At 32.4% G+C, this 15,903-nt stretch overlaps 2 protein-coding genes across 2 annotated transcripts; one reads left to right on the top strand and one right to left on the bottom strand.

The window, feature by feature from the left end:
* Positions 1–1,001: 1,001 nt before the first annotated feature.
* LOC147800848 (uncharacterized) lies at positions 1,002–4,691 on the top strand. Its single transcript, XM_087156298.1, has 2 exons — positions 1,002–2,379; positions 2,854–4,691. Exons 1-2 carry the CDS (start codon positions 1,002–1,004, stop codon positions 4,689–4,691), a joined length of 3,216 nt encoding a protein of 1,071 aa, XP_087012424.1.
* Positions 4,692–4,772: 81 nt separating this feature from the next.
* Positions 4,773–5,222, bottom strand: LOC147800849 (uncharacterized). The gene has a single exon (XM_087156299.1). It carries the CDS (start codon positions 5,220–5,222, stop codon positions 4,773–4,775), a length of 450 nt encoding a protein of 149 aa, XP_087012425.1.
* Between the last annotated feature and the right edge of the window lie 10,681 nt (positions 5,223–15,903).

Raw genomic sequence — 15,903 nt, forward strand, 5'->3', positions numbered from 1 at the left:
CAATCACTCCCAATTTCTGAAATAATCGAAGGTCTCTCCAGTCAAGGAGTTATAGATGCACGGCATATAACCATAAAAAAAGGTCCAGATATAATTACCACTCAACACATAATCTTAACATTCAACACTTCTATACTACCTGATGATATTAAGGCAGGGTACCGAAACTGTAAAGTTCGCCCTTACATTCCCAATCCCCTCCGATGCTTTAAATGTCAAAAGTTCGGACATTCCACCAACAATTGTAGAGGAAAAGAGACTTGTTCTCGCTGCAGCGAAACCGGTCACACTTTTAAAACCTGTAATCAGCCAGAAAAATGTACTAACTGTTCCGAATCTCACTCTGCAAATTCTCGCCAATGTCCTAAATGGAAACAGGAAAAACAAATATTAAATATTAAAGTAATGCAAAACTTGTCATATTTTGAAGCCAAAAGTAAATTTTTAAGCTCACAACCTAGACTTAATGTTTCTTATGCTTCAGTGGTAAAAACTTCAAAAACAACTAAATCCATAGGTATACAGACTGACAATAGTGAATCTGAACTTCGAAATACAAAACTTACCATATCACCCAAATGTTCAAAAGCTCTGACAACAACTCCTTCTCAGACATCCAATACGTTAAAATCTAAAACTGTACAGCTTTCTCAGCAATCTAAAGTCTCAACCCCATCAACTTCTGATCAGTTATCTCAAAATACTATTAAAAACAGTCAATACCTGAAAATAACCCCACAAATGGTCAATGTTCTTCACAAAAAATTAACTCAATCCCCATTGGTAAGTAAACCTAAATATGTATCTAAAAGCAGACAAAATCGTTTCAATAAAAACCGGAAAAAACTACCAAACAGCCAACAGGATCAGCTTTCATCTGATACGATGATTACAGACGACGAGAATTGTTCAGATGCTTCTCAAAACTCTCAAATGCAAATAGAAAAAGGGATGGAAACTCCAGAAAACCTGAAACCCAAAAACATTAAAAATAAAAAATAATGGCCGATAAACTCATATCGTGGAATTGTCGTGGGTTTTATGTTAATTTTCCAGATATCAAAAAATTAATTGAAAAACATAATCCCGCTTGTTTCGCACTTCAGGAAACATTTTTGAAACCTAACCACAAAGCTAATGTACAAAGATATTCGCATCTAAGGAAAGATTTTATTGATGGAAATAAGGCATGCGGAGGTGTATCTCTCTTGATTTCAAAAAGTTATCCATTTTCACCTGTTCTATTGACAACTACCTTGCAAGCAGTAGCAGCACAAGTTACATTTCAATCAAAACTCATCACAATATGCAGTCTGTACCTTCCACCAAACCAATCAATATTGCAATCAGATCTAAACAAACTAATAGCTGAACTACCGCAACCATTTATAATCACAGGTGATCTAAATGGGCATAGCATAACTTGGGGAAGTGATACTACAAATTCTCGCGGGAATCAAATAGAAACATTAATAGACGACCACCAACTCTGTATACTAAATACTGATGAAAAAACACATTTCCACTTTCCATCTCGTACATTCCATTCCATTGATTTGACACTGTGTTCACCATGCATTTATACCTTATTACAATTTTTTGTTTGGAATGACCTTTATCATAGCGACCATTTTCCACTAATCATCAATATTTTGAAACCTGGAAATACGAATACAGTGCACTCCCCTAGACTGCTAACACACTTAGCAAACTGGACACTTTTTCAAGAGTCCCTAGCATTCGACGAAGAAATTGTTTATAATGGTAATATTGAAGAAGCTGCACAACATATTACAAATTCTCTAATATCCGCATCTGAAAATTCCATTCCACGTACTTCAAATAATTTACCTAAATACCCAAAACCATGGTGGAACGAAGAATGCAGACAAACACATAAAGCACAAAGACGAGCCTGGAGAATATTCCGTAGATACCCAACTGTTGAAAATTTAATTCTGTTCAAAAAATCCCGTGCACTTGCAAGGAAAACTAGAAGGCACAGCCAAAGAGAATCTTGGATTAAATATATAAGTACCATAAATAACAATACGAAAGCAAAAGAAATTTGGACTAAAATAAAAAAAATATCTGGACACTTCAACCCTTTACCTATTACGCATCTTGAAGTAAATGGAAATAAAATAACAGAGATTAAAGAAATAGCAAATACTTTAGCTGAAAGTTTTTCCCGAGCCTCTAGTACAGAAAATTACTCTCAAACTTTCCAAAAATACAAAACTCAAACTGAGAAAAATGTACTTAAACCCTCTGTTGAACTTCATAATGACTACAATTCTCCTCTGACAATAACTGAATTAAAATCTGCTATTAATAAATGTAAAGAAACATCTCCAGGACCCGACAAAATTCACAATAGTATGTTTAAACATCTCTCTGATACGCATTTGGAAATAATTTTAAAACTGTTTAATAGAGTTTGGCTGAATAGACAATTCCCATCAATATGGAGAAAATCATATATAGTTGCCATTCCTAAACCAGGTAAGGACCCTATTCATCCTACTAATTACCGACCAATCGCTCTTACTAGTTGTCTTTGCAAACTTTTAGAGAGAATAATAAACACAAGGTTAATATATTTATTGGAATCTCGTTGCATATTATCTAGGAGACAAAGCGGATTTCGCAAATGTAATTCAACTATTGACAATCTAATGCTTTTAGAAACTGATATACGTGAAGCATTTTTAAAAAGGCAACATCTTGTGACAATATTTTTTGATATTGAGAAAGCGTACGATCGAACGTGGAGATATGGTATTTTAAGGGACCTTTTAAATTATGATATTAATGGAAATTTGTTTTATTTTATTAAAAACTTTTTAACAGACAGGACATTTCAAGTTAGAATGAATAACACTTTATCTGACACCTTTAATCAAGAAGAAGGTGTTCCTCAAGGTAGTGTCATTAGTGTAACCTTATTTCTTATAAAAATTAACGATATTTTAACTACATTACCACCTACAGTGGACGGCAGGTTATTCGTTGATGATCTGCGGATCTCCTGTAAAGCATCTCATATGCACACTATCGAAAGACAATTGCAGCTCGCTATTAATAAATTATCCCAATGGACTGAGTTAAATGGTTTTAATTTTTCTACAACTAAGACAACAAGTATACACTTCTGTCGACGACGAGGGCTCCACCCCGATCCTGAACTGTATCTCAAAAACTTCCGCATTCCCGTTTTAAGCGAAACAAAATTTCTTGGTTTGATCTTAGACTCTAAACTCACTTTTGCATCTCATATTAAGCACTTAAGAAAAACCTGTGGACTGAAATTAAATCTACTTAAAGTTTTGACAAACACCTCTTGGGGTGCAGATACAGATGCCATGCTCAAAATTTATAGGTGTATCATTCGATCTAAACTCGACTATGGTTGCGTTGTCTACGGATCAGCTAGAAAATCTGTTCTTAAATATCTTGACACCATCCATAATTCCGGCATACGTATAGCAACAGGAGCATTTCGCACATCACCCATAAAAAGTCTAAACGTTTTATATCATGAACCAACTCTTGCTGAACGACGCAATAAGTTAACATTAAGATACTATTTTCATGTCAAAAGCCATCATATACATTCCATGTTTTCAAATGTTACAACTCCATCTTATGAAAGATTATTTAGTAACAGACCCTCTGCAATACCGACTTTTGGTTTGAGAGTAAGAAAGCTTTTATCTGACCTAAACCTAGAAGACTTTAATATTTTACCTGCGAGCGAATTAAGACCTCCTTGGGACGTCATTTCTCTCCAAACTATTGATATTTTTAACAATCTGACAAAAGCACAAACTGCTGCTGACATTTACTTACAGCTTTTTAATTCACACCAAGAACAATATAGTAATTTTAATTCCATTTTTACAGATGGCTCTAAAGGCCTTGACCATGTTGCAAGCGCTGTTGTTACCCCTATCTCCACAATATCTGAAAAATTACATTCAAAATGCTCCGTATTTACATCTGAATGCCATGCGGTTTATCTGGCTCTTCAATTTATTTCTTCTCAAAGGTTGAAAAAATGGATAATATATTCAGATTCAAAAAGTGTCGTAGTTGCCTTACAAAATAAAGAACTGAATACACATTCTATTATAAATAATATTTTAAACCTATACAGCAATTTACTCCTAAAAGAATATGCCATAATTTTCTGTTGGGTGCCAGGCCATGCTGGCATTTCGGGTAATGAAGCAGCAGATAAAGTGGCTAAGTCAACAAACAATGTAACAAACAACCCCCTTACCTACACAGATATCAAAAATGCAATTGACAATGAACAGTATTTACACTGGCAAAATGATTGGGAAAATGAAATAAATAATAAATTGCACGACATTAAACCTTCTATTAAATCTTATAAAAGTCTAAACATTAGTCGAAAGCAGGAAGTAATATTAAATCGCTTGCGCATTGGCCACTCTCGATTAACCCATAAATATCTTTTATTAAACGAAACTGCACCTGAATGTTCTCATTGTGGAGAACAGCTCACTATTAAACATATTTTAACAAAGTGTAACGAATTTAAAACACAGAGACAACGCCACTTTGGTTGCTTTAATCCAACATTGACTTTATTAATTGGAGATAAACCCCACAATAACATTTTTAATTATCTAAGGGACATTGGTTTTTACAAATCAATTTAGCTTTAACTTATAGCAGAATGTTTCTTATAAAACAAGTTGTAGGTGCGGTATGGCCAAAAATGGCTTTTGCGCCAATAATACTTAATTAACTAACAAAATGATGGAAAATAGTGTACGTATCTGTGGTGGTTGAGCTGTATCAGAAGCATCAGCGAGTGAAATATCCCAATGAGCATCGTTTTCTAAGAGACTTAATTTCTGGCAAGCCTCACGAAATGTAGCGCACACATGGCCATTGACTGTTTTTAATTCTTGGAAAGATGTTGGTCCACGAACATTGATTAATAATAATCTCAGGTAAAAGCATTCTGCGTTATTTGGATGTACAGTGTACAGACGACCCAATGCATCTGTGGAATATAAATTTAGATGTCCTTGTACTGCTCTACCTTGTTTACGACGCTGAAATTTTCTTGTTGATGTATTCCACGTAAAATAAGTTGGTACTTCAGAGTACAGTAGTGTCTTTGCAAAGGTATCATTTCTACATAATGTGAAAAATTCAGTTAATGTTGTTGGCGGTGGTGACATTGCTCTTGCGCGTACATTTTCTGATGTAAAATACACACGCTGTCCATTTTCAAGATGTACTGCTAAATGAACAACCGTTGGATATCGCTCATGAATGGAAAATGATTAAATACGCCATACAGCCTCATTGCTACTTATGTAGCGTCCCAGTTGATATTGGGTGACTTCATCGTTAGAAGCAGTTGTATTTTCCAGTGCCTACACTGCCATATCGCTTCCTTTGTTCACATATTTGCAAATATATTTTATAGCTTTTACTGAATTGCAGTACTCAACATTTATGTGCGCGTAATACGTTTTTAGAAGTAATGGAGAATATGGTACTACCCAACGATTTTCAACATCAATAGTATTGTTGAGTACTTTTAGTTTAATGGATTTTCCACCATCTTCGGTAGATCGTCGTCGATAGAGTGGATATCCATCATTGCCTGTAATAGTTTCAGCAAGTAACTCTCTAGGATACCGCTTTGTGCACTTTCCATCTGACATGCATGGTGAATTATTATTTAGTGAGCCACATGGACCGTGAATCATATTTTTTTAGACAATTTCGTGCAAATCTTTATCAATTTCAATGTCTGGTATTTCTGCAGAGATGATTTCATCAATTCTGTTTGGTGTTATCTTTTCCATCATCCATATTAAAATATGCGCATGTGGTAAACCTCTTTTTTGCCATTCAATGGAATACATCCAACAGCGCGTCTCTCCAAATACATGGTGTTTGACAATAAAATCCATTAAGGACTTTAACTTTTGTTTAAATACACGTGCAGAAATATCATGACGATCTGATGGCGATTGTCCAGTTAATAGAAGCTCCCTTATTTCAAAAAGTTAAATAAAATTAAAGCAATCTTAAGTGAAATGTGTTCTTGTTCCGTTTAATTCTTCTGGTTTTAAATCGACAGTGCCGTGTTTAAAATGGAAAATAAAGTTATTTAATTGATAAACAGAAATGACCACATTTTGAAGAAATTTTAAATTAAAATTCTGATGATCAGATAAATTCTTTTCCTCCCTCAGCAGTAATCAAATGCATGCCTTAAACAAAAATTCTAACTTTAAACTTTTTTAAAAATAATACATAAAAAAAAGTTTTCAAAAAGATAATTAGCACAAATACTTTGATTATCCTATATGATTTTGATTTAAAAAAACTGGATAAATTTTGCTCAACGCTATTCCCTTCTCCAAATGTTACGGAAACAAACTGTCCCAATCTTAAAAGTATGTTGTTGTTTTTTTCTATTTAAAGCAATTTTTATTACTGTTAATAATAACATTTTGTACAATTTTTTAATGATGCTTTAGTATTAAAAATATTTTTTCATTATTTTAATTGTTTAAAGTATAAGTTGAGGTTAATGAGGAATATCTTGCAAAATGCAGCTGAGTTGCACACGAGAGTGCAAGAATCTATCCAAACCCATCCAGCTCAGTATATGCTCGCATCAGAACCCCCCAAGTATTTCATCAAACATTTAAAATTATTAACGCTGTCATATGCTATGGGCCGACGGTGAGTCGAAATGTATTAATGAACAATGAATAGAACATAATGAAATCCACGCTTTTGCATAATACGTGACGAAAATCGACTTGTTAAAGAAAAGAAAAATCTAATTTTCAAAAAGGGAAAATTAAGCATTTTTTAAAAACAACCAGTAAAATAAGCACATTTAAAGGGCTTTTAAAACACGAAAAATGCACCATAAAGCAGTTTTTAAAACTCACTATGATAGAAAGTGTAGATGTCCTGCAACTCCATCTTACACCGCCCTATGAGTTTTCCTTAGCCTCTAACCTTAAGAGGAAAATGCAGACAACACGTAGGGTTTTAGTAGAAAATATAAACAATTCATATAAATAACTCTATTACTAGTTTAATTATACTACTATTAAGAACGAGGTTCAATTACAAAGTAAAGGCTAAGGAATATAATAATAATATTTAAAAAAAAATTACATAAATTATGCGAAAATTAATATATAGGAAAAAGAGATTTAAAAAAAAAAAAAAAAGAGAATTCTTAGATGCTTGCTCCACATAGGGCTTCCCTATCTCTACTTAAAAAGGGGAGACGGGAACCGCCCTATGAGTTTTACCTAGCCTCTACCTTAAGAGATGAAGTGGGTAAAATGCAGATAACAAAGAGGGTTTTAAAGTAGAATATAGAAAATATAAGCAATCCATATAAATAAAATTTCGTATCACAAATTTCTAAATCTGTTTTAATTATTCTACTATTAAGAACGAGGTTTAATTACAAAATAAAGGTTAAGAAATATAATACAAAAAAGGATTGACATAAATTATACGAAAATTAATATATAGGAAAAAGATCCTTCTACCACTGAGGATATTTCGCTGTGGTCGGTGCAAGCCGGATGCGGATTTCGTATCGACTGGGATTGGAACCTGGTTCGCCTCATTGGAAGGCGAACACTCTATCCCCTGAGCCATCGCGGCTCCGTGGAGGACTAATTTTATATATATATATATATATATATATATATATATATATATATATATATATATATATATATATATATATATATATATATATATATATATATATATATAACCGTCGTTGAACAGCCCACCCAATTTTATGGGTTTAAGACTACTAATGTTCAACTCCTTAGCCTTGTCATTTTGAACCCAATCCAGAAGACAAGGGAACTCCTGGATCGAGTATTGGGAGAAATTTGCCTTCGTGGAGACCTTTTTGATGGTGCAAACCCGCATTTACGTTACAAGGAGAGGAAGACCATGAGAACCTCCCACTGTTAGCCTGACCGCAAGGGGACTCTAACGCATGATCCGTCTACCACTGAGGATATTTCACGTTTATTGAGGAGGACTGTTGACGGGGACAGCAGTCAAACAAGATTAATAGTCTTTATGCAATAGTAACACCCAGTGGCGTAGTTGACGCCGCAACCTCCTATGCGCTGGGGAGGGCGCGTGATTCAGAAATTATACACTAGAGGTGCACGACCCGTGGTCAGGGCCGGATTAACCTATAGGCACACTAGGCACGTGCCTAGGGCCTACGAAAAACTTGGGAGAAAAAAATTTGTTGACAAAAATAATTTAGCTTTAAAAACAACAAGTGTATTTTGCACAAAATTATGAAGATACAAATAAAAGTATAATATTTTTCGGTAATAAATTATTTTGCAGAATCTTATGATATTACTTTTTTGCGATTTTTGGATTCAACGAAATCTTGTATTATGCTGTCGAATTCCAAACTACGCAAAATGTCGTATTCAATAGACATAAGTTCGAGCGATGCCAAACGATCTTGATTCATTGTTGAACGCAAATAATTTTTTATCAATTTTAATCTGGAGAAAGATCTTTCTCCTTCTGCATTTGATCCAAGAATCGACAAATTTCACTATCAATTTCACTGTTTTCTTTGCTGGTTTGTTGTTGTATTGTTGACGTGAAGTGTTTACATAGTTATCGAGCGAAGAAATCATAATCGTATTATCGATATCAACTGCAATATCGGCAGTATGTCGGTATTGCAGATAAAGTTCGATAAACAAATTTGTAAATTAAAATCCATATTAATAAAAATGTTAAAAAAAATATGCGAGAAAATTTTAGCATATATTTTGAAAAGAGGGAAGGAGTGGGGAAAGGGCCCAAAAAGGGCTATGCCTAGGGCCTACGAAAGGTATAATCCGGCTCTGCCCGTGGTAGCTCTTGAACCAAAGAAAAAAGAAGACAATTATAAACTATTATGTTTTTTTTTTCTTTTTTTGCAAAAAAAGAAATCAGAGCATCTAAACAAATGTCTTTTCCTGTTAAGGTACCCGAGCATTAAGAGTTACAAAATTAAAATATTACTTAGTGGAATTTTCATGAAAATGGTTGTAAGGCAATAGACGTTCTTTTTCATTAAGTTGTCATTTCTGAACTTTTATCTTAAAAGAAAAGGAAAAAAACAGTTGGTGGCATTTCTTTTTAAAACGTTTTCATTCAAAAGTGTTGAAATGAAGAAACTCTGAAAGCAGCTTCAAAGCCGCTATAGATTTTATTTTCAGATTTAGTGTTGGAATATTATATTATTATAGTTTGGGGATTCAGATTTGTTGTTATATTTTTAAAAAAGTATGAAAATTGAATTACATTTAAACTTACCACAAGAATGAAAGTCCCTAGAAATTTATCTTTACAGCTATTAGAATCCAATAATCAATTCATAGATCTTTATTCTAATAGAACATTTATATGTTCTATTAAACCCGAGAGATTTTAATTACGTAAAGATTCTACCTGCAGAAATTATCACTATCGGAAAGCTGTTTAACCTTACGATACCATCTTTAAATTTATTCTAAATGATTTGCTCTCAGCAAAAAACGTTTGCACTTATAGAAAGCGATCACAGGAATAGTGAGAAAGAAATTATTTTACCAAACGTTTCAAATTAATTCCTATCTTTTTGAGTGTTACAGTATTTAGAAGCCACCCTGTAATGCAAATTAGACATTATTGATGACCTTTATATATTTTTAGTATTATCCCCACATAAGTGGTCACTATTAGAATTAGTGCATTTATAGTTTCAAATAAATATTAGAAAGGAAAACTAGCATTTATTACCTATACCAGGTGAATAAGTTTAGAGAATCATCATAGCAAGATAATTAAACCCAGTTTATTTGTCTGATAAAACTCGAAATGACCAAAGCACATGGAGTCTAGGATCCATGCCCAAACATTTACCTGTACTACCATTTAAATTTTCTAAACAAATAGTAGAGGGATAGCCTGGTTGGTAGGGCACTGGACCCATGTCCAAGAGTTCGCGGTTTCGATCCCAGCTGGCCGAAAGAGTAAATGGTGACTGATGCACGTTAAATCTATCGAGTCTCAAAGTCCTCCTTGTTCCCATAACATACCTCTGGGGGTACTGATCCAGGAGTTTCCTTGTCTTCCGAATTGGTTCAAAATGACAAGGCTGCGGAGTTGAACCTTAGTAAACGTAAACCCAAAATTGGGTCGGCTGTTCAACGAGGGATAAAAAAAATAGTAGGGTTGCAGGAGTGGGAATTAAGTGTGCGGCATTGCACACGCGTCGCTTCTGGGTGACGGCTGTGTGCCTTGCAAGTCAGGGGGTGGGGTCTTGCGGACCTCCGAATTTGTGGGGAATATTGTTTACGCAGTGGCCACGAAAAGCCGTAAACCCGCTTCAAGGGTCGGCTAGCCACCTGCAGTGACCAAACAAATAAGCTGGTTTTGATTTTACATTAATTTTCTTAAAGTTTGCGATCCATAGAAAATGTTTTATTTCATTTTTTACAAAGATTATACAGTGCGCGAAATAAAAAAGGAGCTACTTAAAAACTATCAGGTACTAATATTCAATCTTAATGGTTCCAGAATCTAGCTTTAAACATGTTAACAAATAAGTGCGAACCGTGGTGGGAATAGAGCGCTCCTTTCCCAGCTTGCACTGAGCGGATGTAAAATATCCTCCGTGGTAGGCAGGTCATTGATTAAAGTCTTCTTGTCGTCAGACTAACCATGGGAAATTTTCGTGCTTTTCATCGTCATGCAACGCAAATGGGAGTTAGTTTCATCAGAAAAAGTCTTCCACAAGGGTTGAATTTCTCCTAATACTTGATCGCACAGTCTTCTGGATTGGGTCAAAAATTTTCAGGCTACAGAATTGAATATTGTTAGTCTCAAAATCGGGTCGACTGTTCAATGATGGATACAAAATAAAGCTAATAAGTACGGAAAATACTTTGAAGTCACAAACTCGGGCCTAAAAACGCATTTCTCATTACTAAGCCATCATAGTTTTTCGAACGATTCGTTTTTCGTGACTCTAAAAAAATATTGGGTTACCGTAAATTGTAAATTATAATCCCACTAGTTCAATCTGGTGCGCGGTTGAACATTAAGATCCCTTAATATTAATTTCTCTTTTTGCATATTTGTAATTTAAGGGAAATTGTTTTTCCTCGCAATTATGAAAGTTGCTTATCGATCTATAATTTGAAGCTGAAAAAAGTTTTTACAATTATTATTTTTAAATAATAAATTTAAGAATGGTAGCAAAATTTAAAATCATACTCATTTTTTTTATCATTTATATAAATACAACTTTAAATGACATATTTAAAGTTGTATTTATATAAATGATGAAGAAATGAGATTAAAAATGATTAATTCTTAAGAATCAGATTAAAAGTTAAAAATTTAATTTTTTTAAACAACTTCTTTACTTAAAAACTGCGTTTTCATTCTTATTTTCTAATCGCGCTTTCATTCTATGTGACATTTAGAATTTTTAGTCTATCATTAAATTAAATGGTACTGATTTTTTTTTTTTACATTTAATTATTTCTGACTAAATGTGTTTCATAATAAGGAGCGTTTGATTTGCTTAACTATGTGCAGAGTAAACTGATGAAGCAAAAATTGGAAATTAACATTAAAGTGTAGACAATTTTGGTCACTTTTCTGATTTAACTAGTGAGGCCATACATATTTTAAAGATGGCGGTTATCACTATAATTTAAGGATTAAGATTCAAAATCTAATAACAAAAAACTATGTTTATTCAGAGGAAGTTTTTCTGTTTGATTCTGCAACTTTTTACTTGCTTAGCACTATTACGTCACACTAGAGCTGCACAATGGGCTGTTGGCAACGGTGTGGGTAACATACCTGAGGATGATCCGAAGACATGCCATCGCAACTTTGGTCCTCTGCAGAGGGGATGACTCCCCTGTTTTGGTAGTCGTATGTTAGTAATTAGCCAGAAATTACGTACATAAAATATGAATGCATAACTAAATTCCTTGAGCATGAATTGCTCTAAATTTGCTCATCCAGGCATATTTACATTAAAAGGGAAAATTTTCTAAATTTATTTACTTTTTAAACTATGGCTAGATAGTGTCACAAATTCTTTTAAATTTTTAAAATATCCTTTTATCATGTGTTATGCTCATAGCCAGTTTTGCATAACTAAACTAACCGAATCATCCGCAATAAATATTGTTTAGTGTTGAAATTTTTATTTGAACTAATACTTTTGACACTTAATATGTATCAAAACGGCTAAAAATATTTAAGAAATAAGCCTATTAATTTTAAATCATTGCATAGGTGTCAAAATTTCTAAAAATATATGCGAATGAAGAAAAATATTTATTAAACATGTTTTGAAATTTTTTTATTTTGCTCGTGTCACCCTAGATTCCTCCAACTGCTACGGAATTTCCGTAGTTTCAGAAATCTTCTTTTCAGACGGTAGCAAAATTAATGCCTTAATATTTAAAAAAAATTAATTTTAGCGTAACTTGTCCACTATTACTTATAAAAATGCAGGCCATATGGCTAGATTCTTAAGTTCTGATAAAAGTTTTATGAGAGATCCATTTGCTTTAAAAATTTCTACTTTGGTTCGCTACCACTAGAAAGAATTATTTTCAAAATCCTCATAAGTTGGAGGGTTTGCCCTAGATCATTAGCACAGGTGTCGCTAAAATCGATAGTGACGCAAATATGATATGAGAAGGGATAAGAATATTCTTTTTGGCCTACTTTTTTTATACACTATTGTGCATTTCAGTTATAGACATTGTTCTCCTTTGCTTTCTAATTAATATTGAATACTGCATTTGAGGGGGTCATTTGGCGGACACTTTAATGATTTTTTATATTTTTTGAGTTCACAGGAGAACTTTCGGATTAATTTTAAATCATTGCATTGGTGTCAAAATTTCTAAAAATATATACATATGATGAAAAATATTTATTAAACATCGTTAAAAAAATATTTTTTTGACGATGTCACCCTAGATCATTAGCACAGGTGTCGCTAAAATCGATAGTGACACAAATATGATATGCGAAGGGATAAGAATATTCTTTTTGGCCTACTTTTTTTATACACTATTGTGCATTTCAGTTATATACATTGTTCTCCTTTGCTTTCTAATTAATATTGAATACTGCATTTGAGGGGGTCATTTGGCGGACACTTTAATGTTTTTTTATATTTTTTGAGCTCACAGGAAAACTTTCGGATTAATTTTAAATCATTGCATAGGTGTCAAAATTTCTAAAAATATATACATATGATGAAAAATATTTATTAAACATCGTTAACAAAATATTTTTTTGACCGTGTCACCCTAGATCATTAGCACAGATGTCGCTAAAATCGATAGTGACGCAAATATGATATGCGAAGGGATAAGAATATTCTTTTTGGCCTAATTTTTTTTTACACTATTGTGCATTTTAGTTATAGACATTGTTCTCCTTTGCTTTCTAATTAATATTGAATACTGCATTTGAGGGGGTCATTTGGCGGACACTTTTATGTTTTTTTATATTTTTTGAGCTCACAGGAAAACTTTCGGATTTATTTTAAATCATTGCATAGGTGTCAAAATTTCAAAAAATATATGCATATGATGAAAAATAGTCATTAAACATCGTTAAAAAAATTTTATTTTGTCCGTGTCACCCTTGATCATTAGCACAGGTGTCGCTTAAATCGATAGTAACGCAAATATGATATGAGAATGGTTAGGAATATTCTTTTTGGCCTACGTTTTAAGTGTTCCGCTGTGGACTGATTGTTAGGACACTGTTCCCTGCAGATTACCGAAGTAAAGTATCACTAGCTGCCGTCAGTGTGCGAGTGGGTGACCACTTGGATCAGTTTGCGTAGGGACCGAGGTTGTGCGGTATAGGCCCTCGTTAAACTCGATGATCGATTGACGGAAAACCGATTTAGTAAGTAAAGAAAGACTATTTGAAGGGAGTAATTAAATTTTTTATAGTTTCAATAATAATAGTTTTAAAAGTGGATGTTATGTAAGATTCACAGACTAGTTCTGAATTGGTATTTAGTTCACGCATAAACAAAAAACGAATAAAATAAATTGAATTTAAAGGAAAGCAGACAAATGTTACAATCATTGCAATTGGATATTACAGATTTTACACGTTTTTTTACAAAAAAATATGTATATTTTCTTTTTATTAATAATCTGGTTAAAAATAATTAAATTGCAATTATTAAAGAAAATAATCCCAAGACTCAATATGTCGATTTGATGCCGTTACCTGACTTACTTCATTCTCTATAACAGTCGACATAACAGAAAATAACAGTCGACATCAAAATTTATTTTTTAATTTTAAAGTATATTTTTAAATTACATTTGTGATCTGAATGTAGATGAGCCCTTATTTTGATAATAGAGATAAAAAAAAAGTATAAATATATTAAATAATAAAAACAGAATAAATTTATTAAATAATTTTAAAAATATTAAATAATTTTAAATATTTTTATTTTAACCAAAATGTGTGGTGTTGTATGTGATATTACCTCTTCCCTTCTCTCCAAACATAGCGGTTTTGGAACATTTTTAACCCATACTGATTTAAAATTATATTTCATTTCAAAGCAGTGAATGATCTTTTAAGCCTTTTTTTTCTAGACTCTTTTTAAATCCCCCTATACCAAGAAAGTTTTATCTTTCTTTAAAATTAGTATATATATTCTTTAAGCTTTGAACAGAAATTATATTGATTTTGTAACACGTTATGAATAAAAGAAAGAAATAATAAAATTGAAAACGTCTAAAAAAGATTGAATTAAAATTTGAGTTTAAATATCAAGTTATTATTTTCAAATTCATGGTTTATTACTTCTTTGGCCGCATGCCAACTTTTTAATTTGTGAAAATGTGTGAGGAGGGAGTTTTTCTTTTTTATTTTCTCTTGTTTAAAATCAGCAGATGCGATTTTTTTTTTTCGGTTTCCATATTTATGATAGAATCTTTTTTTTTATTAGTTTGGCGAAACCAACACTTCCAAGTAATAGATTTTTTCGCTATCAACCCGCCCATTCAAAATCAATTTTAATGATTCTAATAGTTTGTTAAAGTTCTGAACGTAAAATAAAAATTATTTAAAAATAAGATTTAGAAAGGACTGGTAAGTATGCAAATAGGGCTTCAGAAATGTTAATAATAATAATAAAAACAATAATAATAATAATTGTTTTCGGAAGGTGTATTTCAAGATAACAAATGTGTTTTGTTTTATTTTAAAAATTAAAAATAATAATCAATCAATTTTATACTTGATTTTAAAATAATAATTTAACTCAATATTTATAAACAGCTTCTAAGAAAGGCTGTTTGGAAATTACCTTCTTCTTAATATATATTTGCAGAATTTTTCTAAATCGGAAATAAACAAAAGTATTTGCATAACGGATTGCAAATTAATATTCAGGTGAGGGAAAAAATCTTATGAATAATAAATCATGGAACAAAATTTTCTTTAAAAATTACGGTATAAAATTTTACCGCAGAAATAGATTTTACAGTGAGCATGATTTTACAGATAATGCACTCAGACGGTCAGTACTTTTAATCGTAATTTAATTCGAAATTTTTTACAGTGTTTTCTTGGCAAATTAGATTATATCTATAATTGGACAAAGTGACATCTTCTAAATTCTTACTTAATTTTACAGAATTATTTTTTTTTTCATCCAAGATAAATTTTTCAAACATCTAGGCATCAATATTATAACAAATGCTCAATATGAGCCGCAATAGCTCAGGTAATAGAGTGTTCGACTTCTAATGAGGTGAACCGGGTTCG

Source organism: Parasteatoda tepidariorum, unplaced genomic scaffold, assembly GCF_982258835.1.
Source record: "Parasteatoda tepidariorum strain Cologne lab strain unplaced genomic scaffold, Ptep-v5.0 scaffold_12, whole genome shotgun sequence".
NCBI classification, from domain to species: Eukaryota; Metazoa; Arthropoda; class Arachnida; order Araneae; family Theridiidae; genus Parasteatoda; species Parasteatoda tepidariorum.